At 43.7% G+C, this 27,688-nt stretch overlaps 4 protein-coding genes across 8 annotated transcripts in view; 2 read left to right on the top strand and 2 right to left on the bottom strand.

Moving 5' to 3' along the window:
• The window catches only part of FAM227A (family with sequence similarity 227 member A), a 29,563-nt gene extending 24,017 nt beyond the window's left edge, over positions 1–5,546 (bottom strand). Inside the window, exons 1-3 of one of the 4 annotated variants that reach the window (XM_048501390.1) lie at positions 5,403–5,546; positions 1,958–2,104; positions 740–867 (exon numbers count right to left, since the gene is read on the bottom strand). In XM_048501390.1, the coding sequence (XP_048357347.1) occupies positions 740–860 (121 nt within the window). In that variant the 5' untranslated portion in view covers positions 861–867; positions 1,958–2,104; positions 5,403–5,546. Of the gene's footprint in view, positions 1–739; positions 868–1,957; positions 2,105–4,792; positions 5,102–5,341 lie in introns of those variants that run through there. The other 3 variants (XM_048501386.1, XM_048501388.1, XM_048501387.1) reach the window with 3 other exon arrangements.
• CBY1 (chibby family member 1, beta catenin antagonist) lies at positions 5,184–13,365 on the top strand. Of its 2 annotated transcripts, none has more exons than XM_048501391.1 (5): positions 5,184–5,337; positions 9,411–9,517; positions 10,181–10,286; positions 11,187–11,302; positions 11,977–13,365. In XM_048501391.1, the coding sequence occupies exons 2-5, from the start codon at positions 9,440–9,442 to the stop codon at positions 12,055–12,057; spliced, it is 381 nt and encodes a 126-aa protein (XP_048357348.1). In that variant the 5' UTR covers positions 5,184–5,337; positions 9,411–9,439; the 3' UTR covers positions 12,058–13,365. The 2 variants fall into 2 exon arrangements, with proteins under 2 accessions (XP_048357348.1, XP_048357349.1); XM_048501392.1 differs by lacking the exon at positions 5,184–5,337 and adding an exon at positions 5,361–5,579.
• A 3,002-nt stretch (positions 13,366–16,367) lies between these two features.
• Positions 16,368–20,072, top strand: TOMM22 (translocase of outer mitochondrial membrane 22). Its single transcript, XM_048499139.1, has 4 exons — positions 16,368–16,527; positions 16,855–16,973; positions 18,160–18,277; positions 19,428–20,072. The coding sequence occupies exons 1-4, from the start codon at positions 16,417–16,419 to the stop codon at positions 19,500–19,502; spliced, it is 423 nt and encodes a 140-aa protein (XP_048355096.1). The 5' UTR covers positions 16,368–16,416; the 3' UTR covers positions 19,503–20,072.
• A 172-nt stretch (positions 20,073–20,244) lies between these two features.
• On the bottom strand, positions 20,245–27,542 carry JOSD1 (Josephin domain containing 1). Its single transcript, XM_048501166.1, has 5 exons — positions 27,394–27,542; positions 25,912–26,732; positions 23,361–23,489; positions 23,061–23,255; positions 20,245–22,497 (listed from the first exon to the last, which is right to left on the bottom strand). Exons 2-5 carry the CDS (start codon positions 26,094–26,096, stop codon positions 22,398–22,400), a joined length of 609 nt encoding a protein of 202 aa, XP_048357123.1. The 5' UTR covers positions 26,097–26,732; positions 27,394–27,542; the 3' UTR covers positions 20,245–22,397.
• Positions 27,543–27,688: the final 146 nt, after the last annotated feature.

Below are 27,688 nucleotides of genomic sequence, written 5' to 3' on the forward strand. Positions count from 1 at the left end.
GGTAGAATTTTCCTTTTTAAAAAATTGAAAGCTAACAATTCAAACGACAGTAGACAGGTTAATAAAACATTATAATACTACAACTATCAACTGCTGATGTTTTTAAAAGCCCTCTTGTGGTGGGGAAAGAATAGCGACTACAAGAGCTGATGTGGACCGTGGACAAAGTATCTCTGCATTCACAGTGGCAATAAAAGCTCTACAGAACATTATCCCTATGTGGAAGCAGCCACTGATTGGGAAAGAAAAGGACTCTATGGAAGCACGTAATTGGTAGTTTCTCATTATAAGTTCTAAAACCAGCAGTGAAGGTTTACACCATTGAAAAGGTGTAAAGAACTTAGAACATCTTGTTTTATAGATCTTGTGGTAGCCAGCTATGGATAATTTGAGAGTCAAGACTGGCCAAATAGCTGTCAGCTACCCACAAATGATTAACAACTTGTCCTATAGTAAAAGTTCAGGACGGGTAAGGGTACTTCATTATTTGTATCTACACAACACTCCTGTAAAGCAGGTTGTAGTTATAGGCTGGGAAGGCAGGACTTCAGTAAGATCTCTCCAAAGTTATTGTGCTCTCTTCTGAAAAAGGAGAATGCCAGAAGGGCCAAATAAGTATTTGGATAATCAAAGAACTTTCATATTAAATAAAAAATAAAACTGAAATGTGTGAGTGTGTAATGCCATTTATAAACACACACACACACACACTTGTATATCCTATATGACCAAAGGATACTTCGTGGTCCATCATCTAATTTAGAGTGCACAATGCCACCTTTCTTTTCTTCAGTCGCCGGTGACAATATCAAGAATCCCTTTAAAGGGCTCACAAAACAATTAGTGGGTATAAGTTCCATTTTTCTTCTGCACAGGAGAGAAAACATGAGCAACACATTTTTATTATTTTCTATACAGACTTTCCCACTGTTCGGCTCTCAAAACATGATCCCACTTGAGATTCGGTTTAAACTAAAGCGTTCTTTTATGATTTTCAACACAATGGTAGAAAAGTTATAATGAAGACACCACCATATACAGCTTAGGGTAGTAAAGAGACTCCATTTCTTATATCCATTTCTTTTTGACAAGAGCAGCAGCCAACAAAGAGACAGACATAAGGCACTAGCAGTTTTGGAAGAACTCAAACGTAATTGCAGGGTAACACCTTTATAAAGCCAAATAAAATGTCGAAAATATTGAGCAAGCTTTCAAGTTCCCTAGGATATTTCATGAATACAAACATGCAGTACAGGCTAAGATTGCCAAAAGGGCTGATGTTGGTTGCAAGCTCCTTATTTACACTTCCTAGTTCCTCACATGAGAATACAACCACAAATATTGAGAATACTTAAAGTGGTCTGTACCCGAAAATGAGCCTTGGCCCATGAAATATCATACCCCGCGCGCACACACACGCACACACACGCACACACACACCCCAGACCTGTGCTATTTCCTGGTCCAAAACACAGTTTTTGAGCTGATTACTCTAAAGTGGGGTGCCTGGGACGGATGCACATTCAAGAATTGGGGGAAGCTGTACCCTATCTTTGGACCTGTTGTCTACAAGAGGACATACACTGGTGCCTAGTCCAAATAGCATCAAGAGCTTCCATTGGAGTTGCTCCTGAGAAGCTTACATTGGGAAAAATTGACATGCCCTCTGCACCCCAAAATAAGCTTCGTACCACCACATGTCTAGTTTTGTCCTCAATGTTAAATACAAGGGTTTTGCGAACTCTGGGCCAAATGGCTCTCCTGGCTTCAAATCTATTTTGGCCCTTATTTAGATTACACTGTGCTAGATGCAAAAGAAGAAGTTCAATGGTACCATCCTAAGCAGAGTTATATCCTTCTAAGCCCACTCATTTCACTGGATTTACAAGGGTGTAATTCTACTTCGGAGGACACTGTAGACACATGTGAAAGAAACGCAAAGCCTGAAAATACTTACTATATGTTACCTTTAAACTTCTATGATGCCCTATGGTATGACACAGAATTTGAAGAGCAAACTTTCCTTCAGACAGTTGTCCTTAGTTTTGAAGCATTGTTTACATGCTCTTGAATCCGTTGCTTTGCTTTAAATGTTTCAATCAAACTACAGTGAAAGAGGCAGATAGGAAATTATTATTTTAAAATATTGTACAGCATTTTGGACCTGCAATCCTATGCACACTTTTCTTCCAAGTTAAATCTCATTGTTCAATGGACCTTTAGAGTAAAAATGAATCAGTCAAATTGGATAATAAGTTTGATTGACCTCATGGGTGAGATTCCCATTCCCTTAGCAGTTGGAACTCTTTCCCTTTTCTGCTAACAATACCCTCAAGGCTTTGGCTAGTGTAGGCGGCATTGCTGAGAGGTGCTGCTCATCACTCTTATCTAGAAGACACAGGGTAAAGCTGATAGCCTAATCCTATGCATGTCTACTCCATCAGCAGTCCTGCTATGTTTGCTGGCAATGAAAGTGTGCACAGGACTGCAGCCTTAGACTGGCACAACCAACAATAAAGAAACAAAGAAAAGGTCTTTCATGTGGAAAGTTCTCTTCCTCATCTTATTAGGGTTTTTTTTACAAACAGAAATGTATTTATTTACTTATACTCAGTGGTGGGATCCAAACATTTTAATAAAAGGTTCCGATGGTGCTGGGATTCAAACAGTGGCGTCGCCACACACACGCACCTCCAGCCCCTATTGGGCAGGGAGGTTGCTTTAGTAACCCCTTCTCGGCACTCAGAAAAAATTAGTAACCACTTCCAGAGAAGTGGAGAGAACTGGTTGGATCCCACCTCTGCTTATACCCCATCTTTCTCCCCAGTGGGGACCCAACACAGCACGTGTTTGTGTGACCTGTGATTACTAAGTGATTGCTAATACAGAAAAACAATACAGAGGATTTAAAAAGTACCTTCCCACAGGGACGTAGGTATAGATTATTTATGGGATGGTTTTGGGGGTGGGGCCACACCCCCACCCGCCCCTAGGGCATGGCCACGCTTTCCCAAGCCCCGCCCCCAGCCTAGCGGTCATAAAAGCAGACTCCCCCGCCCTGCCCTCCCCTGCCCCCAATCAGCTGGGCACCCAGCTGTCAGCTGGCAGTCCCTTCTGCCCTCCTCTCTGGGCAGAGGCATAGAGGGAAAATGGAGCCCGGTGCAAAATCTGAGTTTTGCCCCCCCCCCCCCCCCAGCAGCCGCTGTGATGCTGGAATCCACCCCCAAACAGCATCACTTTCAATGGTGTTTAAACTAGAGAGCCCAAATTCTCCTGTTAAATCCATCTTAAAGGGAGAATCTGGGGTCCCCAGTTAAACAACACTGAAAGTGATGCTGTTTTGGGGTGGATTATCCCCCACGGTGAAACAGCATCACTTTCAATGTGGCGTAGTGGTTAAAAGCAATTGCATTCTAATCTGGAGGAACCGGGTTTGATTCCCTGCTCTGCTGCTTGAGCTGTGGAGGCTTATCTGGGGAATTCACAGGCCAGCTGGGTGACCTTGAGCTAGTCACAGCTTTTGAGACTCTCCTCTGTAGCCTCCCACCCACCTCTCACAGAGGGTGTTTGTTGTGAGGGGGGAAGGTCAAGGAGATTGCAAGCTCCTTTGAGTCTCCTACAGGAGAGAAAGGGAGGATATAAATCCCAACTCTTCTTCTAAACTGAGGACCTCATATTCTCCCTTTAAATCCATGCCGAAAGGGGTGGGATTTCAAAAAGGAAGAATCTGGGGAAATTTTGGGGGGTGCCTGCTGTCCAGGGGTGCAATTGTTAAAGCTAGCAGCACCAAACTTTTTTAGGGTATCTTTAGGAGACTCTCCTAATGATACCACCTAGGTTTGGTGAAGTTTGATTCAGGGGGTCCAAAGTTATGGACCCTCAAAGGTGTAGCCCCATCTCCAATTACCTCCCATTGGAAACCATGGGGGATGGGGGCACCCCCCTTTGGAAGTCCATAGCTTTGGACCTCCTGGACCAAACTTCACAAAACCTGGGTGGTATCAGTAAGAGACTCTCCTGATGATACCTCCCAGGTTTGGTGAAATTTAGTTCAGGGTGTCCAAAGTTATGGACCCTCAAAGGTGTAGCCCCCATCTTCTATTAGCTCCCATTGAAAACAATGGAGGATGGGTCACCCCCTTTGGGAGTCCATAGCTTTGGACTCCCTGGACCAAACTTCACAAAACCTGGGTTGTATCAGTAAGAGACTCTCCTGATGATACCTCCCAGGTTTGGTGAAGTTTGGTTCAGGGGGTCCAAAGATATGGACCTTCAAAAGTGAAGCCCCCATTTTCTATTAGCTCCCATTGGAAACAATGGAGGATGGGGCACCCCCTTTGGGAGTCCATAACTTTGGACCCCCTGAACCAAGCCTCACCAAACCTGGGTAATATCATCAGGAGATTCCCCCAAACAATCCCTGAAAGTTTAGTGCTGCAAGCCTAAACAATGCGCCCCCTGCAGGCCAAAAACCGAAAAACAGTAAAAATGTTTTAAAAACCCACAAACGGAGGGGCGGAGCTTCGGACATGAATGCCGGGGTTTGAACCCGAGAACCCCCTCCCCCTTACCTACGTCCTTGCCTTCCCATCAAATATCCACAGAGACCCAGCGGCGAGTATCAGAGGGAAATAGAGCATCCCTCCGGCTCCCCCAAGGCTTCGCTTAGACTTTTATGTAAACATTTGCTCAGACTGATCCTCCTGCGCATGGTTACTCCGAGTCTAAAGCAACAACCGGATGCTTGCACAGGGAACTACTTTCCCTTGAAAGTTAAGAGTCTGGGGCTTACTCATAAGGAAGCACGTGTTTGGAATGCAACCCTGAAGAGGAACGGACAGAGACCGTATCAGCGGCAAGGAGAAAGGGAATACTTCCTTCCCAGCCTAGATGAAGGGAGGTGGGTAGGTGGATCTTCCGTGTGGATAGTTAGCGCGGCCTCAAGCCCCCGCCCGTAAGTCAGCCAAGTGCTCGTTTGGTCCTCCAGCGCCTGGCGCAGGATACCTGTCTGCCTGATACCCTCGCCCGGAACCGGCCGGCTCGCCAGCCAAATTCTTGCTTGGAAACAAGCGTCCCGCTATAACCATGGCAACCGCACTGCGCCAACCATGTCGCGGATGCTTAAAGCCCCACTCAAAACGGGCACCAACCACTCGCTACTGTTAGGGAATCCACATGAGAGGAGGGATTTGTTCGCCTGCTTACTAACCTGGGACTCAAACGAGTAACTAGGCTACCCCCCCTTAACAATGGTATGGTCCTGACTGAGGCACTGTTCCTCGCCCCGCCCATCATGGCAGTTTGGACGCTACCATTATAGGAAAAGAGACAGAGAAGGTACTTTCTGATATTCCGTTATAACCTCTTCAGTTTCTTCTATGGCGCAGTGTCGTTTCTCTCACTTTCAGATTTTCGATAATGCAGTGTGAAGTCGCCTATTCAGTGTGAAATTCTTGTGCCAGTTCTCTCCCCCCACCGTCTCCCCGCGCCGCCCATCCCTTTGCTCGAGGGTGGGGCTGACTGTTGCTCCCGTTACCCGCGCGTCCCTTTCCCACCCGCATTCACAACGTGTAGGAAAGGTGGGTACTTGTGCGCCTGCGCAGATCGGCATAAAAGTGGGTTCTGGGGTTACTTGCGTTGATGCTGGTGCGCCCGAGTCTCGCGGTTTTTGCATGAGGTTGTCAGGGAGTAGAATTTAATTTGGACCTCTCCTAGTCTTGTAATTTCGCCTCCCCACCCCGTGTCCGAAGATCACAGTCAGATTATCAGGTTTCCTGCATAAGTGAAGCTAGGAACTCTGTCTGGGGTGGTGCTATTCATCGTCGTTTTGCTTTGGAAGAGCTTTGTGAAGCATCCTTAGGGATTGTGATAAGTGCCCATTCAAAGAGCTTCACCCGTTGCAAAGATGAGGGGAGCCAAACCTGTTGAACCTCTGGCTGTCACGAGGAGAGTTCTGTTTTGGGGGTGGGAGGTGTATGGTAGAAACGATAAGGCTTCTGAAAGATGTGAGGAGTGAATTACTTCCACATTTCGCTTAGTTGGTTCACAGTTTGGCTTACACAGGCCCATAGAGAAAGGTTGTAGAATCCTGGGATGTGCAACTTTTTTAAAATGTTGATTTCCCCACTTGCATCTGAAGTGATACAGCCCCCTTTTCCTCCTTGGTGTTCTGCCGCTCCATTTCTGTTGCGCGTGTAGGCTGTGCCTAAGCTAGGCAAAGGCGAGGAGCATTTTGTAAGGGGGTGCAGAAATTGCATTAAAATAGGATTCTCTAGAATATTGAAAAGTTTTTAAAAGCCTGACCAAAATTATCATGATGTGCCTGCCACATGAAGGAAAGTGAAAGCCTCTGGAGATTTCAGTTTAAGAGGACAAAAAGCCCTCACTGAGTGTTAAAATGATGGAGATCTACAGAATCTTGCTTGGTGTGTAGAAGAAGTGGGCGAGAGATGCTTGTCTTCTGCTCCCAACTAAAACTCAGAGTAATTCTGTGAAACTGATTGGCACGAAATTCAAGATAGACAAATGGAAGTGTTACTTCAAACACTGGGGAGCTGACTTACAGCACTCATTGCCACAAGCTGTGGTGATGGCCACTGGCTTAGACAGAATTACAAATAGGAGGATGAACAGATTGATAGAGGATAAATCTGTCAGCCCTGATCACTGGCAGGTGCTGGGGGGCCCTTTTGAGGGCTTTTCTGTGATATATGACTGGTCACTGTTGGAAACAGCATTTTGAGGAACAAACCCTGAAAACAGCACCAAAAAAGCCCACCATATGGTTCCGCTATGTGGATGACACATTCACCATTTGGAGCCACGGAGAAGAAGAACTAAACAAGTTCCTGGACCATATCAACAAGATCCAGCCTAACATCCAGTTTACTATGGAAAAAGAAAATGAAGGAAAACTGCCATTTTTAGATGTTTTAGTCATCCGCAAACCAAACCAGCAATTGGGACACACAGTATACAGAAAACCTACCCACACAGACAGATATCTACACAAAAACTCCAATCACCATCCAGGGCAAAAAAGGAGTACCATAAAAACTTTGGTACATCGTGCAAACAGAATCTGTGAACCTCACCTCCTACAAGATGAATTGAATCACCTAAACAGGGCTCTACAGGCTAATGGTTACTCTAATACAGAAATCAGAAGGGCTGCAAGACCAAGAACAAGCCACATGAACAAAGATAAAGAGCCATCTAGAGGGAAAGTGTTCTTACCATACATCAAGGGAACCACACTGGATCTAGTAGGAAAACTGATGAAGAAGCACAACCTGGACAAACAATCTACAGGCAGCACGTCAAGAAAATTCAACAGATGCTAATGCGTTCCAGCAAAGGATAAGAGGGATCCTTTAGCTACTGTAGGAGCTCTATCGCGATACCATGCAGCTGCCAGGACAAAGTCTACACCCAAAGGAACCAAACAAAACGCAGCGCCGCAGCTTAGGACATGTATCAAAGAACCGCGAAGGCACTGCGTAGGACTATTTCAGCCAGAAAAAATCAGCAATAGCAGAACACATAATAAACCAACCTGGACATAGAATATTATTTGAAAAAAACAGAAATTCTGGACCACTCTTGAAAGCCACTCACGATCCAGACTACACAGAGAAGCAATTGAAATCCATAAGCACATGGACGAATTTTAGCAGGGAAGGGGAAGAAACTATGAAAGATGAACAGAACTTTGGCTGCCAGTGTTGAAAATAATGCTAGAGTCAAGCCAGTGTCTAAACCAGCTCCTACACAAACACAGGATGACCATCATGACAAAAAAAGAAACAAAGGCCAGGATACTTCTATTCAGATGCTCCCACCAGTGACCTTGCTATCTCCAAAGTGACAGCCTCCCCATGCTATAATGAACTTCATTGTTACTCATAATTCTATTCAGATGCCCTCAACTATTGACCTGGTTGCCTTCTTTGTTACTCACAGACAATGTTTCTCCCACCCACCCTGGACACTCCAACAGATATATATACTCCACTTGCTTTCCCAACATCAGATCCTCTGAAGATGCCAGCCACAGATGCAGGCGAAACGTCAGGAGAGAATGCTGCTAGAAGCATCGGCCACATACCCTTTGTAGCCCGAAACCACACAGCACCCAAGTGATTCCGGCCGTGAAAGCCTTCAACAATACATAAGCATTTTATTGTCATTGTGCACACACAACGAAATTTACAGCAGCATTCCTCGATGCACACAATTTCAGACTCATACCCCATCCTCACTTTCCCCTTCCTCCACCCATCCCTCCACAGCCCCAAACACATCAACATGAATACTGGGCTAGAAGGAGAATTGGCCTATTCCAGCATGGCTATATTTGCATTCTTGACATGCCTCATTATCTCCACCAACTCTACTCCAGTAAAAGCTGGGCCTGGGATTTCTTTAAGATATGTTCAGTTAATTACCAACTCGTTTCTGGGTTATCCTCATTTTGAGAAAGACCTTGTGATATTTAGTTGGCATTCTTGATATCAGTAGTAAGGGACTGCAAAGAATGGGACATGTGATGTTTTTATTTAACCACTCTGGATTAAATGTTCCTAGGTTTTGCCATAACTGGCCACCCTAACAGCTCCTTTATAAGTGATGGTGTGGTGGTTAGGGTGTCAGGCTAGGATCTGAGAGACCCATGTTTGAATCCCTGCTATTCAGTGGAAGCTCGCTGAGTAATGTTGGGCCAGTCATACACTCTCAGCCTAACCATCTTCACAGGGTTGTTTTGAGGATTACACTGAGAACTTGGGACTCCCACTGGGGAGAAAGATGGTGTATAAATGAAGCCAGTACAATTAATAAGTCTCTGCTTAGGGTCACACTGTACATCACATAAAAAGCAGGCAGAACTGCTCATTACTCTGAGGCTCATTCCGCATATGCAGAATAATGCACTTTCAAACTGCTTTCAGTGCTCTTTGAAGCTATGCAGAATAGCAAAATCCACTTGCAAACAGTTGTGAAAGTGGTTTGAAAATGCATTATTTTGCGTGTGCGGAAGGGGCCTGATACTTTTCATTATGAGAGAGAAGACAGATTAACTTAATTTTGGATCTAAAGATGGCATCCGTTTTTCTCTAATCCCTTCTATTCTTTACAACGAGCTGTTGTAACAGACCCTTAACCCAAAGGAGGTGGTAGCTAAGGCAACTGAGGAGGGGAGACTGACAATATTTTTGTAAGTTTTCCAATGTAAAAGGGCTACAAACTCATTTTTTGAAAAAAAACTGACAGTTGACTTTTTTCCATATGGTTTTCATATCACGCCAAAAGCATTAAGCTTCCCTCGCGAGTGTATTGTTGTTCAGCTCTTTCTGATGCGCCTTTTGTCATTCTTGCTGTTTATTTCTTTTGCTACTTTTTCATGTTGGCAGTCAGAGTGAGGTTTTTGTACTGAGGAACCATGCCACTCTTTGGGAACACTTTCAGTCCCAAGAAAACTCCACCCAGAAAATCAGCTTCACTTTCCAACCTGCACTCGGTAAGTTCTCGAATCTACATAAGGAGTGGGCAGATTTCAGCTTGATGGGATAGAGGTTTGTTTTGTTTAACCAGCATCTCAAATCTACCAGACACAGAATGGCAACTCACAGAACCTGTCAGGATTATATATCATCCACAGTGTCACTTCTCTATACTAACCCATAGCTGTTGCAGATCAGGGATTCTAAAAATGCATCAAACGAGTTACACAGATATTTGGAGGCAGGTAGCCAATTAACATTTCCATTTTGCAAATGAGAAGCACTGAGGTAGGCACTAGGACCCAAACAGAACATTCTAAGACAAGATGGTCCAGCATGTTTTACTTTGATCCTTTGGTGAGACAGAGTATGGAAGGGATGTGAACAGTCTGGTTTACCCTCCTTTGTAGGAAAAAAAAGGAAAATGCTTTAAATGTCCCCTTTCAGATCTATATTCTGGATGAGGGAAAGGTTGGACGGGTAGACAAGGGGGAGGGAATTGGAGTCAGAGCAGTAGAGGAGGAGGCCGGGGCCAGTTGGGGGGAAAGATCTCCCTCACAAATCTCACATAACTCCACTCTTGTTAACATTTGTACAGAACAGGAACATATCAATGAAGAGAATTAAGGTGGGTGAAAATGAAATCCTTTAAACATGTTGAATCAGCTTTCTCTGTACAGCTAGATAGATCTACCCGTGAGATTGAGCTTGGCCTAGACTATGGCACTCCATCCATGAACCTTGCTGGACAAAGCCTGAAGTTCGAGAATGGTCAGTGGATTACAGGTAAGGAAGAACAGCCATTGGCAGTAGTGTTACAGAAGCCATACTCAGAGTAACATCCCATAACTCAGAAGACACCTCCTGGTATGACAGTAGTCCCTGAGCATCCTGACTCCCTGTTACCAGTCTTAGCTGCAACTTGGAAGAATACTTCCTCTTTCATAGGCTGATGGGTTGACTGTGCACTCAGTGGTCTCTGTCCTAGACCCGTTCACAGAGGACATGTGGCTTCCCCTTTAGTCTTTCTCTTAAATGACCCTTGTAGGCATTGGTTGTAGTGCCTGGGCTGGTTCTGTAAGTGGCACTAACACTGTGGATTGTGTCCACTTGAGTGTTGGTGATCTATTGGGGAACCTCAGCTTCCTTTTGTTGTCCTCAGTCTCCTTCCTGAAGCTGCTATTGGCTCTTGCTCTTTAGCCTGCTGTTACCAGAGAAGGTATTTATAGGTCTCTTGGCATGTGTTGGGATGTTTACACCTTAGCACAGGAGTAGGGAACCTGCGGCTCTCCAGATGTTCAGGAACTACAATTCCCATCAGCCCCTACCAGCATGGCCAATTGGCCATGCTGACAGAGGCTGATGGGAATTGTAGTTCCTGAACATCTGGAGAGCCGCAGGTTCCCTACCCCTGCCTTAGCAGTATAGTTGTTTCTCTCCTGGTTTAATATACCTGTAGGGCCAAATCTAACTGCTGAGCATTTGGAAGGCTGTAGGCCAGAGGTGTCCAACTCTGCTGCTTCAGATGTTCATGGACTATAATCCCCAGGGGCTGATGGGAATTGTTGTCCATGAACATCTAAAGCACCAGAGTTGGACATCCCTGCTGTAGACAATATGGGTTTTGCTACACAATCCACTGTAGTGCAGGGCAATTTCTTAATACCAATCCTTTCTCCTTTGTAGAATCATTTGGGGGCACTGGAGACCGCAGAGAGACCCAGCGACTTCGCAAAAGGAACCAGCAGCTTGAGGAAGAGAACAATCTTTTGCGGCTTAAAGTGGATCTTTTGTTAGATATGGTTAGATATGGCTCTGGGTTTTTAGATATACCTCTGGTCATCTAGCAAAATTTGTTTTCATGGGTTTTCCTAATGCAGAACAGAGAAACTGAAACTGTGAGATGGAGGCCATGACATGTCTCTGGGTTCCTGGAAATTCTGGATCTTAAATAAAACAGTAATTCTCCTCTCCTCTGTTCGCTAGCCTTCAGTTTCCCACAATGATAGTGAATGCAGTTCTGTACTACAGCATCTGGTTTGTTTTGGGATCTGTTCCACTGTTGAATTATATGGGCTGGTAAATAATCCATTCTTGTTCTTCTGAACAAATATTTGGTGAAGAAATAATGGTGGCTTTCAAATAACATTCCTAGAATTCCTTTATAAGAAGCACGGTAACGGCAAAGAAACAACTGGCTAGAAACATGCTTGTCCATCATTGTCAGTCTTCCCTTTCAATGTGCAATCACGTATGGACAACTAGGTCCTAGAGAGTGTCCTGAATTAAGTAAGCCCCGTACAGTTTGCATTAGGTAGAATTCCTTGGCAGAAATTCCTAATGCAGAATGTGGGTATGAAATCTACATCTTCAGGAAGCTAAGATAAAGGGTTTTTTCCAGTGTGCTGTCAGCCTATCAGCACTAGCACAGCATACACCATGTTCTCTTATTTCTGTTGCTGTCTTACATTTGCAGCTCTCTGAAACAACCGCAGAATCTCATCTGATGGAGAAGGAACTGGAGGAAGTGAAAAATTATAGCCGGAGGAGAAAGTGAGCAGGACATGATGGTCTCCAGGTGACGGCAGGAAGAAAACATCATGAGGATCTGGTTTAAAAAACATGGACTTCCCAGAAATGATGGCATCACATCTGCCTAGGAAGATTACAGTATTCTGGTCTCACATCTTGCTTGCATCCCAATAGGACATGTAACCAAGGGTGAAATATTAATGAGCTCTCAGGTATAGCAAAGAAGCAGATTCGCAGTGCCATCCTAGGCACAGTTACATCCTTCCAAGTCCACTGAACTCAGTGAGCTTAGAAGGGTGTAACTATGCTTAGGATGTCATAGTATTTTACCCCATTCTTTGTGAAGGTTCTTTTTAAAGTGCACTTAACATTCTTTTGCAATGCATGTTTGTTCCAGCCAATAAAGTTTCTTGCAGATAATGTGAATTTTTGTCTCCCCTCCCCTCTATAGGGGAGAGGGGGTCTCATGCAGAGATCTTCCACACCAGTCTTTCTGAACATCTCTTTCAGATCTGTTGCTGTCTCAGTTGTGTTGTGTGCCTTTGAACTCTTTCATTTTCTTATCTGGAAATATAAGGTCTGGGCTTCACTTCCTGCCAGTGAGCTGACTAAGGTTCAGTACTGGGGGTAAGCATCACTCTTGGATACCCTTCCTGTAGCTCTTAACTAAAGTGTGTATGAGTGAAGGAAACTAATTTGATATCTGATTATAAATAATCTGGAAGAATTATGTGTGGCTTACTAAAGCTGCATGTTGCAAACAGTTTGCAGTCATCCTGGATGTGGCCTGAACTCTAAAGGTGACAGACAGTGTCATAGTACCCTTGGCTATGTTATCTGTCCCATCACTATGCTGTATTGTCTCACAGGTATGGATTTAAGTCCTTCCATTTCTGTTCTTTTCCTGATATGTAATTGATATTGCTCATTAATGGAAAATAGTTAAATAGGACTCAGATTGCCTCCTGAGTTCCAGGTGCATTTCCCTGTTGACTCTTGTTTTAGCAAAATAATCATTAGCTAATTCTTTCCCGCCAGGTGTTCAATTCTGTACCACCATCAGGCAGTTTAAAGACAGAATGTTGTTGTGCAATGGTCTGTGTGTGTTTTAAAAGGTGTTGAAGTGATTCTGTGCCCAATTGTAGGTTGTTTTATTGATTTTTCTGTTGCATGTTTTTCAAGTGATGTAATTGCCAAGAACAGGAATGGTGTATTTCTAAACTCCATGAGTAACAAGGTATGTTTTGGACTTTGACAGATTTTATCTCCAGAAACAGGGCTGCAGCCCTAAATTTGGCATCTTTCATAATAAAATTTCATGCGTTTTCTAAAATGTAGTGTTTTCTTTGTATAAATTTTCCAGTAATTGGGTTGTGCAACTCTTTCCCACCACCTTAGTAAAGCTCATCATTCAGGGAAAAAAGTAAAAACAAGACAAGATGATGGGTAGGAGCTGTAATGAAATGCACCTTGCAAACTACCACATGGCATGACACCTTCAAGTCAGCTCAGCATAAGGCTAGGAGAATCCTGTGTAGCTTGAAAGGACAAATTATGAAATCATATTCCAACACCTGAACACAAGGCTGAACTTGGATCGTGAACACACCCTTTGGAAAGACAGTGTCTTTACTAGTTTTTGAATGAACCACATAAAGTGCCATAGAACTCATATAAAGTGCCATACGTTCTTGCCCTGGTGGCATACCTTGTATTTAGAAGGGCATACGCAGTACCAGAGATTGCATAGTGCAACAGTCACAGTTGCGCTGTAGGGGCGTGGCTGAATGATAGAGCACCTGATATACATATAGAAGGTCCCAGATAAAAGACAGTTTTATGTGCTTTATGAAGAAGAGGAGTTTGGATTCATACCTAGCCTTTCTCTCCTGTAAAGTGTCTCACAATGGCTTACAGACTCCCTTCCTCTCCCCACACCAGACACCTTGTGAGGCAGGTGGGGCTGAGAGAGTTCTGAAGAACTGTGACTAGCCCAAGGTCACCCAGCAGGCTTCAGGTATACGAGTGGGGAATCAAACCCAGTTCTCCAGATTAGAGTCCACTGCTCTTAAACACTACACCACACTGAATACTTCCTCCATCAACTGGCTAACAACCTCAAACTTTTCATGCAATAAAAGCACCAAGTGTGATGAGAAATGCTTTCTCCATTGATGTCAGACCAGTTCTCATTTGCCTTGAAAATATAATGGTGGATATATTATAGTTCTTTGAACTGGAGTTTTGTTCAAATGCTGCATGACAAACGCAAAAATGTTTATAGCATATCTCATTCTAGTTGCATCTTCATAAAACTGTGTGCCGATTAGTGCCATCAAAGTTGTGTGGGGGTGAACTGCTGACATGGTGCCTTGCCATTAAACATTAAGCCCAATGTAAGGGCCTATGTTGCTCTGATTGTCCAGATGTTGCATTTGTGATCTTCCTTTCTTCACTGCCTTGTGCTTCATAAGGCTTGAGTACATTGGCAAAAGAGAGCTTCTACTGACTTAGTGTCCTGCTATATATTCAGCTGGCTTCCACTTTACATAACAAAAACAAACAAGCAGATTTATTGTAAGAAATGGATGTGTGATAGTGACATATTTCAGTTTTTAAAAGTATTCACAAGAACAAGTAGTGTTCAGAGTATAATTTGCTAATCCCTGGGACATAAAAATATATGGTCAACCATTTCTGTTGTAGTCATTTTTGCAGCTGAGCTTAGATCAGCGGTTCTCAACCTGTGGGTCGCGACCCCTTTGGGGGTCGAATGACCCTTTCACAGGGGTCGCCTAAGACTCTGCATCAGTGTTCTCCATCTGTAAAATGGATACATGTTAGGGTTGGGGGTCACCACAACATGAGGGACTGTATTAAAGGGTCACGGCATTAGGAAGGTTGAGAACCACTGGCTTAGATCTTCATCATAACCCTGCAAGCTTGCCTGTCACCCACACTTTGTCATAGATCAACTGGTGCTTTTTCTAAATAGAACAAGTCTAGTGGCACCTTAAAGAATAGCAACATTTCAATATGAGATTTTGTGACTCACAGCTCACTTCAGTATGTTAATTTTCACTTATCACCTTGCTTACTGCTTGAAGCTCTGATAACCCTTTATTTATCATTAATTGTTTCAGACTTAGAGGTTGTACTTTGAAGTTTTATGATAGGATTCACAGAGTGAATCTGTATTTGAAGGACTCACAATGGAATGAACTCTCTGCCTTAATTCCTTCTCCCCCTTGTAACTCCATAAGAATTCTTAGTTTGATTTCCATGTATACCTGAAGGAGTGAGCAGTGACTCAAGAAAGCTGATATTGAGATAAATTTTGGTCTTTTAGGTACCACCAGACTTGTTTTGTTTTTCTAAACAGTCCCAAGACAGCTACCCTTTTATTCTTTTTCTGCAAGTTTCACCATTACCTCAAGTTTGAAATCCTGCAAAACTCCACTGAATTCAAATATATCTTCCACTTGAACAGCAGACTACAAAAAGCCATCAAATGACCCTAAGCCAAAGATGTTTCCCAACTCACACAACTTCCCAATTTCATGGATGATCAGAGTTGCTGGGACCCCACTCTCCAATAGCCGTGCGTCTCATTTCCCAGTTTGGTAAGATCACTGTGGCTGCCATTTCCGCTGAAGCTGCTTCCTTTTACCCACACTTTTTTGTGAGTGCAGGTATGTCATGCATTACAACTGTAAGAAAGAGAGAACGTGCTTTTGGTTTACAAATGAAACCAGCACCTGCATGCATATGAGAATTGAATCAAATGTTGAGCATTGTAAAGAAAAAACAAGTGTACACCCTAGTTTATATGTGTGCTCATTGCAACTGGTTAACAGGGCTAGAGGCCATGATACCAATAGACAATTCTTGACTAGTGCTTCAGAGTGCGGGGCGGGAGATTTTTAGAGACTCGGGTGAAAGTTCCCTTTCAACCCTAAAGGCCTGGGTGCAAGCCTCCTTTCAATCGCTGCTATTCAGTCTCCTTTCTCCCATGCATGAAATGGTAATATTTCTCAGAGTCAAATGCAAGGATGGGCACGAGAGCCGTGGGCTTGAATCAACTTTCCCCCCTCTCTACCAACGTCCTTCAAAAGCTTGCACGCTGTTAGGAATCATTTTAGTTGGTCTTAACATGGAGTTCGTATTTTCCTTTGGAGCAGCACGGGATTTCTTTTTGCACAGCCCCAGGGGTCATGAAATCCTCGCGGGAAGCCACGGGCCTTGACACGCGTGCCATCCTTCTCCGCCATCAGATGTCGCTGCGCACCTACCGCGCCCTGACCTTTGACTGGCCTCACTTCCGGTGACGCTCTAGCCGCTGCCGGTCTCCGCTCTCGGTTGTCCCTGTTCCCTAGTTGCAGCCATGGCCGTGGCGACGCCTCTGACTCCTGAAGACCTTCTGCTGCCCAAAAGTGTCTCGGGCAAGGCCGAAGAGCTGGATGAAGAGGTGACGGAAGAGGACGACGAGGAGGAGGTAGCGGCCCTCCGTCCTGCTTGTGCGGTGCTCTGCCGGGCCTCGCCATGTGCGAGAGGTCACTCCCTGGGAGCGGGCTGGCCCTGAGCCTGTGGGTGTGAATGAGGTTGGAGGGATGGGGGCGACGCCCGGGCGCTTTCTCTGGGCTGTGGGGTGTCAGGAACTGGGGCTGGAGAATGCCTGGGGGCAGTTTTGGAGGTGTGGATTGAAGGTGATGTGAGGGGCAGTGTTGGAGGTGTGGATTGGCAGTCGTCTGCAAATAGTAGGAGGAGGGAAGGCTGTTGAGGGAGCACCCATTCATCGGTCGTCTTGTGATTCTTATTGCAGCTGGATGAGACTTTGGCAGAGAGGCTTTGGGGCTTGACAGAGATGTTCCCCGAAGGGGTCCGAACTGCGGCTGGAGCGACTTTTGACATGTCTCTTTCTGTTGCCCAGAAAATGTACAGGTGAGAAAAATGAAGGGATCCAAACCCAGTCTCCCGTTTATTCTAAGAGATCACATTAGAGCTGAGCAGAATTATGTGGCATATGTTGTTGGTGAGCATGGCAATATACCATTACTAGAGCTGCAGAATAATGACTCTGAAACCATTGTGAAGTTTTCTATCCTCCTTTATCCCAGGGACTTGGAGCAGCGGTAGTTTCCCCAAATACAAACATTTCTGTCCCCCAAAAGCTCACAAATGAGATTAATGATCTGGCTGCACCAAAGATTGCAAAATGAATGCAGTTGTTTGTTTCATGTTTTTTTTAACTTAAAGCGCTTTGTGAAAGAAGCAATATGTGATAGTTTGTGCTCAGTGTGACTCCATTAAGTAACCTTTATATTCTTCAGTTGATCAGACAGCAAGCTTAACAATAAAAATTTCAAAAAAAAAATTGAACATTTTAGGAAATTGAGGTTAAAAGAGATGGGGGCTTGCTTTATTTAAAAAAAGAGAAGTAAATTTTGGGGAAATGTTGGAAATTATATCTTAGACATTTGCTTTCTGAGCTTTTTTTTTCACAACAATTACAGTCCTCAATCATAACAAGCATATAAGAGTTGTGTTTTTTCTTACAGAAAAAGTCAACTTATTTTCAAGATTTCTCGGAGATCAGACAACTTTGTTATAATAGAAGTCTAAATATTGACCATCGTGTAGTTTATATTTTTCCCTAAATTTATTAGTTCCTTATGGTGTGTTAGAATGGAAGATTAATGTTACTAAGCAGAAAGACTTTGAGATCGTGGCTAATAGGAAGAATTTTGATGTGCAAAGGAATGACAAAATAGCATTCACATGAAGCTGCCTTGTACAGAATTAGACCACTGGCCTGTCAAGGTTGGTGTTGCCTGCTCTCATTGGCAGCAGCTGTCCAGAGTGCCAGGCAGAGGTATTTCACAGCTGGAGGTCCTGGGGATTAAATGTGGATTTTGTTTTGCTGAGAAAGCAAGGGCTGAAGCTGTAGTACTGGCTCTCTAAGCAACCAAGTGATGACAGGTTAGCTCCTGAGTTTTGGAAATGGCTCCTAAATCTGGTGCTATATGCAAGCATTTGAAGTGAGGTAATAGCAAAACTTTAGGGCCAATTCTTTCCATGTTAACAGTGATGGAAATCAATTGTTTTGCTTTTGTCCTGCTGTCTAAAGATTCTCCAGGGCAGCTTTGTGGATTGGGACTACCTCCTTCATGATCCTAGTCCTTCCTGTTGTTTTTGAAACGGAAAAACTTCAGATGGAGCAGCAGCAGCAACTGCAGCAACGGCAGGTGAGAACTGCATTGTTCTCTTCTGTAGCCTGTTCATTTAGTGGTTCTTGTCCTGTTTTTGAAATTACTTCCTTCTTTGATCTCTGGAGCTTTAGCACTGTTGTTGCTTTCCGTTCCCCCATCCCATCCCCTCATCATTAACCATTGAAATGTAGTTTTATTTTTGTATGTTATTAATTAGTATGAATCCTTCTACATATGTAATGTCTCACAAAACACACCCAAATTACGTACAAATAACAATACAAATTGCACCCCAAAACACACCCAAATTACATACTTATCAACACTTTCCCTGATGTAGACACCCCACATTACCACCATATGCACCTGTTTATATAATTGTTTATATAATTGTTTATCTTGTTTTAGGGTAAAGTTTCTCAAGTCTTTAAATTAACACCAGGACATGCAGACTTCTGCCTAACTTTTTCTGTTCATTGCTACCTATCCAACTTTAGTTCTGGTCATACTTGTATTTTAACTATGAAATAGGACACATTTCCTCTGACTGAATTTGAGTGGATGTAGTTGAATATTTACTGTTTTCAGAGTGAGTGCATCTGATTGCTGGATGCATTATTACATCAAAACATGCAGCCTATAACAATGTATATCCTCAAAAGAATGGCATCACCTTGTCATTGGCATGACTCTGTGACCTTGGCTGTCTTCCGTCCTTCATTCAGTGGATCATAGCCGCATATGCCATGTTTAAGGTGTTCAGCAAAAAGTATAATTCATGGTAAAACATATATGGTCCTTGAGTATCTGACTAGAGATCACAATATTGGTACCTTAATGTTGCACAACTGGTGCCTTGTGTATCCGTGCTGACTTTTCAACTCGTCTTCTGAAGGGGAAAAAAATCCCAGCAGTGGTATAGACTGTGGGACGTTGCATTGGACAAGAGATTTTCATTGCTTGAATTACTAGAAATATTTTCACATTGGCCTTGTGTACTAAAGCAGTCTGGGCAGAATGATAGAACAGGCAACAAAGAACAGTACTGAACGTCATCAAATGCTAGGCTTGCATTCTTCAAAAGAACTGAGACATACCAGTCTGAGGTGAAAATCCTTCCTAATTAAACTGTAAAGAGGCTTGTATGTGATTCTTGCATTCAGTCATGTTTTCTCATTTCTTTCAGATTTTATTGGGACCCAACACAGGGCTGTCCGGAGGAATGCCAGGGGCCCTGCCTTCTCTTCCTGGAAAGATTTAGAGAAATTACGTTGGAGCCATATCATGAAAGGCAATCTTGGGAATTATTTGACGGAACTATCGATTGGTTAGGCTGGGGTATTTTTTCCCCATAAACCTTGGAAAATCAACCTATTCACGGTGGAGGCAGGATCCCTGTCTGGATCTCCTGAAACGGGCTATCTTCCTTCCCGCTTAGGCAGTCATGACTTTTCCATCTGCTCAGTCCCTGTTGTAAGCAACTGCAAAGATTTTAATAAGCTTGTTTTGGTATCCTTATCTCCAGGAAGCCACCTCAGGACATGTCAGATTCTGGCCAGCCAGAAATATTGTCAGTGTAAATATTCCTGTATTCCTCTCCTGCTGTATTGTAGACCTGTTTCAGAGCAGTGACAGCAAGAGTGACTGTTCCAGCACATAGAACATCCAGTAGACTCTATGCAGTAAGCTCCTACTTGAAGAAAATTACATGCCCTATAAATATTTGAAAAATGTGGGGAAGAAGGGAAAGTCATTTTTGCCAAGTCTCTGCTGAATCTATTAGTATCGAAGTCAGCTACAGTACTTTTGTATTAAATAGTTTCAGTGCAAACACGAGTGTTTTCTTTAATATTTCGTGTATTGTTTACTTCTTTACATTGGATAATGTATGTTATACCTCAGCGTGACATGTGAATGTTTAGCAGAGAATGGTGGGAGAAGTGGACTAGGATGCCTCCTGAACTAGAATAGGTGGGCAAGAAGACTTCCTTTAAAGCTTCAACTTCATACCAATGTTTATTTTGGCTTTACATGCATCATTACAGGACACTTCAGTGCAACAGAAAGTGACAAGACACGAAAGTTTTTTTCATTTTTAATATTTGGTTAAACAAAATACATCTCTGTAAACAAACCCAGGACAAGGCTATAACAAAACAAAACCAAACAAGCAAGAAAACGATTATGGGCTTCTCCATTCCCAAGCAATGGGACTGGGCTAGTACCTTTTTCTGTTACCATAACTCTTGTCCAGAGGGGTGTGGGTGATCACATGTTCCCTTTTCCTGAGCAGCTGAATCACACCACTTTCCCTAGGAACAGAACAATGGCAAAAATACAGAGAAGAGAAACAGCCTTAAGTTTTTTAAAAAGATATTTGCATATTGTGCACTGGTCCATTGATTTCCATGCAAACAGGGTCTCTCCAAAGTGCTGTTTAGTCAGCGTAGAGCATAGTCTTTCCTGCTGAGTTTTTAAAAATGCTCTTCAAAAAATGGCTTCAGGTAAGAAGCAGAACTGCAAGCCTGATGTTCTGCTGGTGGAAAGTGTGGGTAGGTGTGTACAAATTCTGCCAGCTGGTTTTGGTCATTGGAATGTGTAGTCCAGGAGGAGGGCGGGCTTGGTAAAAATAGATGTATTGGGCTTGGGCTGTAGTACATGCAGAGAAGAGCCACTTAGGTTTCCAGTATATTGTCTGCAGGTTGTCCAAAGGCCAAAGGATAAGATCATATTCTTATCTTGACACCACATGCTGCATCAAAGTGTGAAAGGATAGCATAGGTACTTGGAATGCTGAATTAGCCGGTGGTGTACATTGTGCTCACATTCAGGAAGGGTAGGCCAAAGACTCCCACAACAGTGAAAAATGCAGAAAATGTAGGTTCTCTTTCTGCTGTTCCAATATTACTGGAGATGAAGCAGGCAGAAAACAATAGTAATGAAAAATGCAACAGTCATCCAGAGTCAGTAACAAAAAGTCCATCCCAAATTTTCCATTTCATCTACTGACTGTGACAATAATACTACATGCAACACCTGCACGGGGTGACATGGAAAACTGTAATTCAGTTTCCTGCTGTGGTGTAGGGCAGAGGGTGGCACAGTACAAAGCTGATTAATTCAGAGGACTGTTTATCTGCCAACCACAATGGAAGATTGTGGCTCAGTCTACCTCCAGGAAACAATCTCTTACCATTGGCCAACTTGCTGAAACACCTACCCCAACCACTTCCAGCTACTATGGGAGCCACAGAAATTTAGCCCTTAGATCCTATTTCATATTACTCCTTCCATCAGCACTGTTTCCTAGAATGAGTCTTAGGTTGCTAAAATATAGCCAGCCTTCCCTTAAATTTTATTATTCTATCCCTTGTTTTAATCCCTGCTCAATAAATGTCTGCCTGCACTACAGGATTAACAGGATTTAGACTACAGCGAAGTCCCTTCCTCATCCTGCACAAACAAAAAAAACCCTGTGAGGCTTTTCAATAAGCTACTGCTTACCTCTTCCAACCCAGCTACTCTCTCATGCTCAGACCAACAAAGGACTCATTTAGATTGGCTAGCAGAAGACAAGAAAACTGCAGGATTTCCATAATGGTGGTCCCATTTCCCCCCTATATGTCCCACAACTCTTGCTGCAATTAAGACTCCCAAGCTCTGTACTGTTGCTAAGAATATGTAGAGTTTCCTGTGAGTTCCATATAGTTTGCAAGTTTCTTCAAAATAGTTCTGGGTGGATATGAAGGGAGCATGCTTGGTCCCAGCCTTCCCACAAAGGAAAGGTAAGACACACTCTCCAGCCAAAAGGAGCTTTGGGAACTTCTGGAGACTTGTGTGTAACCGTTTAACATCCCTTAAGATTAATGGGAAGGAAGGGAAACAGGATTCTGATACCTCACTCCTAAAGCATATTCATGCATTTTAATTATACAGCATCGAGCAGATTCTTCTCCCAGTTAGTGTCTAGTTTCTGTTCTTCATGTTGGCTCTGACAATACCTTGTGGCTGCTTTTATTGCACCCTTCAAATAAAAAAACAAACCCCAAACCCCCAGGGAACAGGTGTTAAAGCACTTATTATCCACATCACAGAACAAAGTAGTTGGTGAGGGGAAAGAACCAGTACTGTAGTGCAAGAACAAGGTGTTTGCAGGTCATGCATCAGCTCTCCAACTCTGATGTGCCTCTACATCCTCAGGCACTACCAAGAGAAGTTCACAGTTCTTTCCTCGCAGCTGGTGTCTCAAAAACTTCCTATGATATTGGAAAAGACAGGGAAAAGACAGTTAATGACACCAGCTTCATTCTAGAGAAACCTAAAATCATTAGACCTGCATATTTAAGTCATTACCTCAAGCTTTCTCTCCCTCACAGAACAAAGCCAAACACTTGGATTTTGATTCAGGAGACCCGGTCCCAAGTTCTACTCTGCCATGGACTGGCCTTGTGGCCTCAGGCAACTGGCCACCTCTCTACCTGAGTGGCTCATCTGGACAATGAATATAGTACAAACATTACCACTTCAGTTTAAACTGAAGCTAGAAATCTACACTCATCCCTGAGGCCAAGGACACAAACTATGGTACAAAGAATAATAAATGCCTGCTTCCAATATTATCTCTTACTTATATTTTTCCTAATTCAGTTGCAAGAACAAGATCCAGAATGACACATATAGTTCCCCCCTTTTTAGCTCTGTTGCCAACCCTGTCTCTCCACATTAAAACACAATCATACTACACAGAAAACATACTCCAATTGACATTGTGTGCCAAGGCAGCACCCGTGATTGAAGGCTAGGATGGAAGAAGTCCTACCTGAGCTCATTTTCACCTCCAATCCATTCAGGCACCTTGAGTTTGGAGTCAAGATTGTAGTAAGAACCTCCCACTTCCCGAACACAGATCCAATGTTGCCGTTTAAGGGGGAGTTTTAATGGACCCCAGCAGAGGCTTGAGGGCAAATTCATAATGAAGCCCATCACATTAGAGAGGGCAATTACGTTAACATCCCTAGGAAAGAACAAAATGGTAAGGGACTCATACCCAGTTAGAAAAATCACCTAAAAAGCAAGAATGCTGATAGTGAGCCTGTCTTGGGACTCTGCTTCTCCTTACCTACGTTTATCCCACCAAACTGCTTCATAGCCTTTGGTTTGAAGAGCTGCCATGATGACATTCACATCGTAGTTCCCATTTCCCAGCATGCTCTTCTTGTGTGGGGTCACCATGGTATTGGGAGACAACCTGAACAAAGCAAGGAAATGTATGTTTAGACAGTGACCAAAGAGGTGAAATGAGCCATTGAAGGCTATATTAGGGAAAGAAGGATGAGAATGGTTGCTATTTTTCTCTCTGCAGCAACCCCCATCCCCCCATCTGCACATTTGCCCTCCTTATCCTTCACAGAACATACATTTCAGAAGCATGCCACTTCCACAACACCAGCTGCTTCCATCAGATGATAGCAGTCTTCCTGAGAGAAGTTCAAAAGGTGTATGCAGAACCCACAACTATGTCGGATGAACCTAAAGACTGCTTGAACAATGGTCAATAGATGCCAGCATCCAATAGAAGCCTCATCCATTATAAACAATTTCAGAGAAATGTTTTTGAGAAACAGGTATTTTGACTTTCAAAGAGGGACAATGCAAGAAGATTCCATCTATTGTTCTAAAAAGTTTCTATTTAAGATTCATACATCAAATATTACCTGAAGCAAGAAAGGAAGGTCATCTTGGCCTCAGACAAAAGAATAGTAAAATGCAAAGCTTCAATACTTCTGCATTAGGAATGACCATCTTCAGACATTTACCATGAATAGATCTTTCCTCTCTGCTACTAGATGACCTTTCATAGCCCAGATTAACCTAATTTCATCACAGCTTGGCTATGAAGCAAAGCTGGAATTTAGATAGGAGACTAACAGCTGAATCCAGAGGTCTGGAAGAGCAGGCGGAACCATTGCTACTGCCACTGCCACCTCCACAGGACTTTTTGGTGACGCTGGGAGAAAAAAAAAGACAAAACCTCCTTGCTGCTGGAAACCCCTCCATAAGGCTCCATGGACTTACACCATTGGAGCCCAGGGCCACAGTGCATCCAGAGGGAAAGAGCCAACTAATTTTGTGCATCCAGAGGGTGGCGCCAACTAATGTTGGCACCACCCCTGGCCATGCCTGGTGGCAGATTTCCCCTCCACCCTAGAAAGTGCCTTGGGAAGGGTATTTGTGCCAGCATAGGGCCACACTGTACCCACAACTCCCTCATAACTTCCCCACCCACACGCTCTGGTGTCGGTTGTGTCTGCTATACAGAGAAAAGCAATGGCAAACCACTCTGCCCATCTCTTGCCTTGAAAACGACATGGGATCATCATGAGTCAGTTGTGACTTGTGGGCACTTTTCAGGTTTTAATTTCTCTCTCTTTTTTAAATTGGGGAGAAGGGGCCTGCTGTCATAAATGTCTAGTCTACGTAGGTAGAGAAACAGGCGAGGAGAAATATTAGCTGAATGTAGACAGTACAGGGGCCCTTTTCTATAGGAAAACTATAGGCTAAACTACATATATGAGATGTCTGAAATTATATTTGAAAGAACATAAACCTTACAACCTGCAGTCAAGAACCTAGAAATCAGGAGGCTTCCTGAAGTTTCAGATGTTTTTCACAAACTTGATTTTTCATTTCCTGCCAGCCCAAATTAGAACTCAAGTTCCATGTGCTGTGTCTTAAATTAAGGCTCCTGAGAATTGTTAAGGAACAGAGAATACTCCCCTAAGAGCAAGAAAACACTGCACAAACAACACAGGAACTATTGCACTCACTATTTTACTTACTTTCATTTTCAATAAAAGCTCCGAATCAAAGTTAGAAAATTCTGTCTTTATAGCACCATTCTGTATCAATGGGATTTACTCCTAATAGGCATACAAAACACATGCCAGGAGAGAATTTCAGCTTGCAAATGGCTGGGCAGTACGTTTAATAAAAACAAATAGTTAACAAGTTCTGGTGTAGATTTTTCAGCTTAAGCTTCAAGCCACTTACAAAGTGTTAATGCTATTATGAGAATGTTATCTACTCTTTCATCAGAGGATAGGAGGGGATACAGGATGCATTGCTGCATTTTGTCAGCAACCTGTGCACTTGGAAATTAGGAAAACAAGTGTTTGCAGAAGACAGCGATTTCCAAATAGCAGGTTATAGGCAATGTGAAGATGGTCTGTAGGCTATCAGCTGTAACTCAAAGGACTAAGGACCACACAGCAAACATGGCAGCAAATGTATGTTTAACTCTGTGTCAACATAGCAGGAAACATCGGTCAAACATGCCTCTCCTTTTGTAATGTGTACATATGTGTGTTTTTTAAAAATGTGTATTGATTTAAGACCTCTGCAAAGTGGCTCTAAGTGGATTTTGTTTCCAAGTCAAAGGCCAGGCTATGACCCTAACAAGGACAAAATGTACGGACGAAAAAACTCTTTTGACAGCTGCTGGCAAAAAAAATCAATTCAACAATCCGTAGTAATATTCTCAGTACCTATCTTCTTTCTCATACTCACTCTACAAACTGCTTCCAAGGCACTAATCCAAGGTACAAAAAAAAAAAAAGGAAAGACACATACACAAGATTATCAGAGTGCCAGCAAAGTTAAGTTTGACATACCTCTGGAAAATCTCCTGCAGCGTGTCTCGTGTAAAGGCATTGCTGTCCTGGAAGACATTATTGAGGGCATGGAGGGCACACAACTCCCTGTGTTGTTTTTCATGATAAATATGCACTGGCATTAGCTGTGGTGTTTCTGGTGATTCTGATTTGGTTTTGTCACCTTTCCATGGCACACAACTCATTTTTTTTGTAGTGTACGAAGTGAAGATGGGAAGAGATAAAATGTGTAAAGTCTCTTCTCACACACAAACAAATAGCAACTGACAACTTTTTTTTAATAGAAAACTCCAGTTCACAAGCTGCAAGCCTGTTGCTGCTTTAAGAGTTGGTCTTATTGGATGATTGCATAAGAAACTTTTAAAGATCTGAATCATTTTTCTTCCATCGTCATTCTTCCTCCGCTTTCAAGAGACTGTCCTTAATATATACCCCTCTGTATCTTAGTTACTCCTTGAAAAAAATATTTTACAATTTATGTGGCCATAACATCAGATTGCCAGAAGAAATTTATCACATCGTTCTTTTTCCTCCATTTCCTCTGGTCAATGATGCCACTAAGCAACAGATCCACAGCCAAAGTCTGAAATTATGCTCACTTTCAAAAAACAAAAGAAAGCAGAAACTTCATGAAATTAAGGAAGGCCAGCTGGCTGCTGTCCAAAAGGAATATAGGAATGCCAGAGAGGCATCAAGGGCACTTTTCCATTCTTGAGAGAGAGGCTATGTCCTAGAAACAAAGATGCCAAGAGGTAGACAACTTCCTCTTCCAAGGTAGAAGGGAATAAAGCAGCTCCACTTCACTAATGCTCCTTGTATTCCTGACAAGAGAAAAGACAGCTCCAATTAGGCACTTTCCCCTTTTCACTATGCTGAGAACAAAAATACAAATAAGCACCTCGAAGCTGGTTTTTACAGCTATGTTGTATAATTACACCCAAGGCAACAACAAAACTCCAAGGCCTACACCGCCCAGGACCCACAACCTCGTTTCTCCCAATTTGGGAAGGCTGGCTTTCCCTAGCCTGCCCAATACAACCGTTCCAGGCACAGCAGAGCTAAGGATGCTGTCCTTTCTCACCACAGAAGGAAAAGCTCCGATAGCAAAGGGGGACTTGGGGGAAGGGGTTCCGTGTTTGCCAGGCCAGAACTCTAGCCTGTGTTGTAACGCCGCAACTGGGCACGAAGCGAGGCCTGGTCGAGACTCCGCCACCACCTCCCACTAGTCACGGGAGAAAGCTGCTGCTTATGGCAGCCACTTCTTGAGAACGGGGGGGGGGGGGGCGCTGGAGCACTTGCCAACTTGGGGTGACTCAGATATTCCGTGGGGAGGGGAACTGCCCAGGGCGGCGTGTGAGGGAGGCTACCCAGGTCCTCAGAGAGGAAGGGCCGGAGACCCTCTAGGCGACCACCCGACTGGACCCTTCTCGAGTGGGTCAAAGAACGCCCCCCCCATACTCCCCTCCCGCCCCCCCCACTCACCCGACCACCTTGGCCGCAGAGGCTGCACATGCGCACCCATCCCAGGCCCGTCGCGCGCACGCTTGGCCACGCCTCTCTACGTCCCCAGAGCGGGGCTCCGCGTAACGTCGTAGCAAGGGGCGTTTGTTGCCCTAAAAGCCCAGAAGGGGCCTCTTTTCTCGTAGCAGGAACGGTGCAGTTGCTGTTGCCCCAGGTTGCGGCGTATTGGGCGCGTGCAGCTTTTTTAAAGAGGATAGTGCGCAGTTGTAGAGACTAAAGTATTACAGTTAAGCTAACAAGCCAGTTTTCTTCTTCC

The sequence above is a fragment of the Sphaerodactylus townsendi genome, linkage group LG06 (genome assembly GCF_021028975.2).
Source record: "Sphaerodactylus townsendi isolate TG3544 linkage group LG06, MPM_Stown_v2.3, whole genome shotgun sequence".
Lineage (NCBI taxonomy): Eukaryota > Metazoa > Chordata > Lepidosauria > Squamata > Sphaerodactylidae > Sphaerodactylus > Sphaerodactylus townsendi.

Excerpts from the sequence above, each read along its gene's own strand:
- CBY1 (XM_048501391.1), top strand. The coding sequence starts at position 9,440 with ATGCCACTCTTTGGGAACACTTTCAGTCCCAAGAAAACTCCACCCAGA. Across the intron at positions 9,518-10,180 it reads CACTTTCCAACCTGCACTCG|CTAGATAGATCTACCCGTGA; the intron begins GTAAGTTCTCGA and ends TTCTCTGTACAG. Across the intron at positions 11,303-11,976 it reads TGGATCTTTTGTTAGATATG|CTCTCTGAAACAACCGCAGA; the intron begins GTTAGATATGGC and ends TTACATTTGCAG.
- TOMM22 (XM_048499139.1), top strand. The coding sequence starts at position 16,417 with ATGGCCGTGGCGACGCCTCTGACTCCTGAAGACCTTCTGCTGCCCAAA. Across the intron at positions 16,528-16,854 it reads AAGAGGACGACGAGGAGGAG|CTGGATGAGACTTTGGCAGA; the intron begins GTAGCGGCCCTC and ends TTCTTATTGCAG. Across the intron at positions 18,278-19,427 it reads AGCAACTGCAGCAACGGCAG|ATTTTATTGGGACCCAACAC; the intron begins GTGAGAACTGCA and ends CATTTCTTTCAG.
- JOSD1 (XM_048501166.1), bottom strand. The coding sequence starts at position 26,096 with ATGAGTTGTGTGCCATGGAAAGGTGACAAAACCAAATCAGAATCACCA. Across the intron at positions 23,490-25,911 it reads CTGCAGGAGATTTTCCAGAG|GTTGTCTCCCAATACCATGG; the intron begins GTATGTCAAACT and ends TGCTTTGTTCAG. Across the intron at positions 22,498-23,060 it reads GGAGGTGAAAATGAGCTCAG|GAAGTTTTTGAGACACCAGC; the intron begins GTAGGACTTCTT and ends CCAATATCATAG.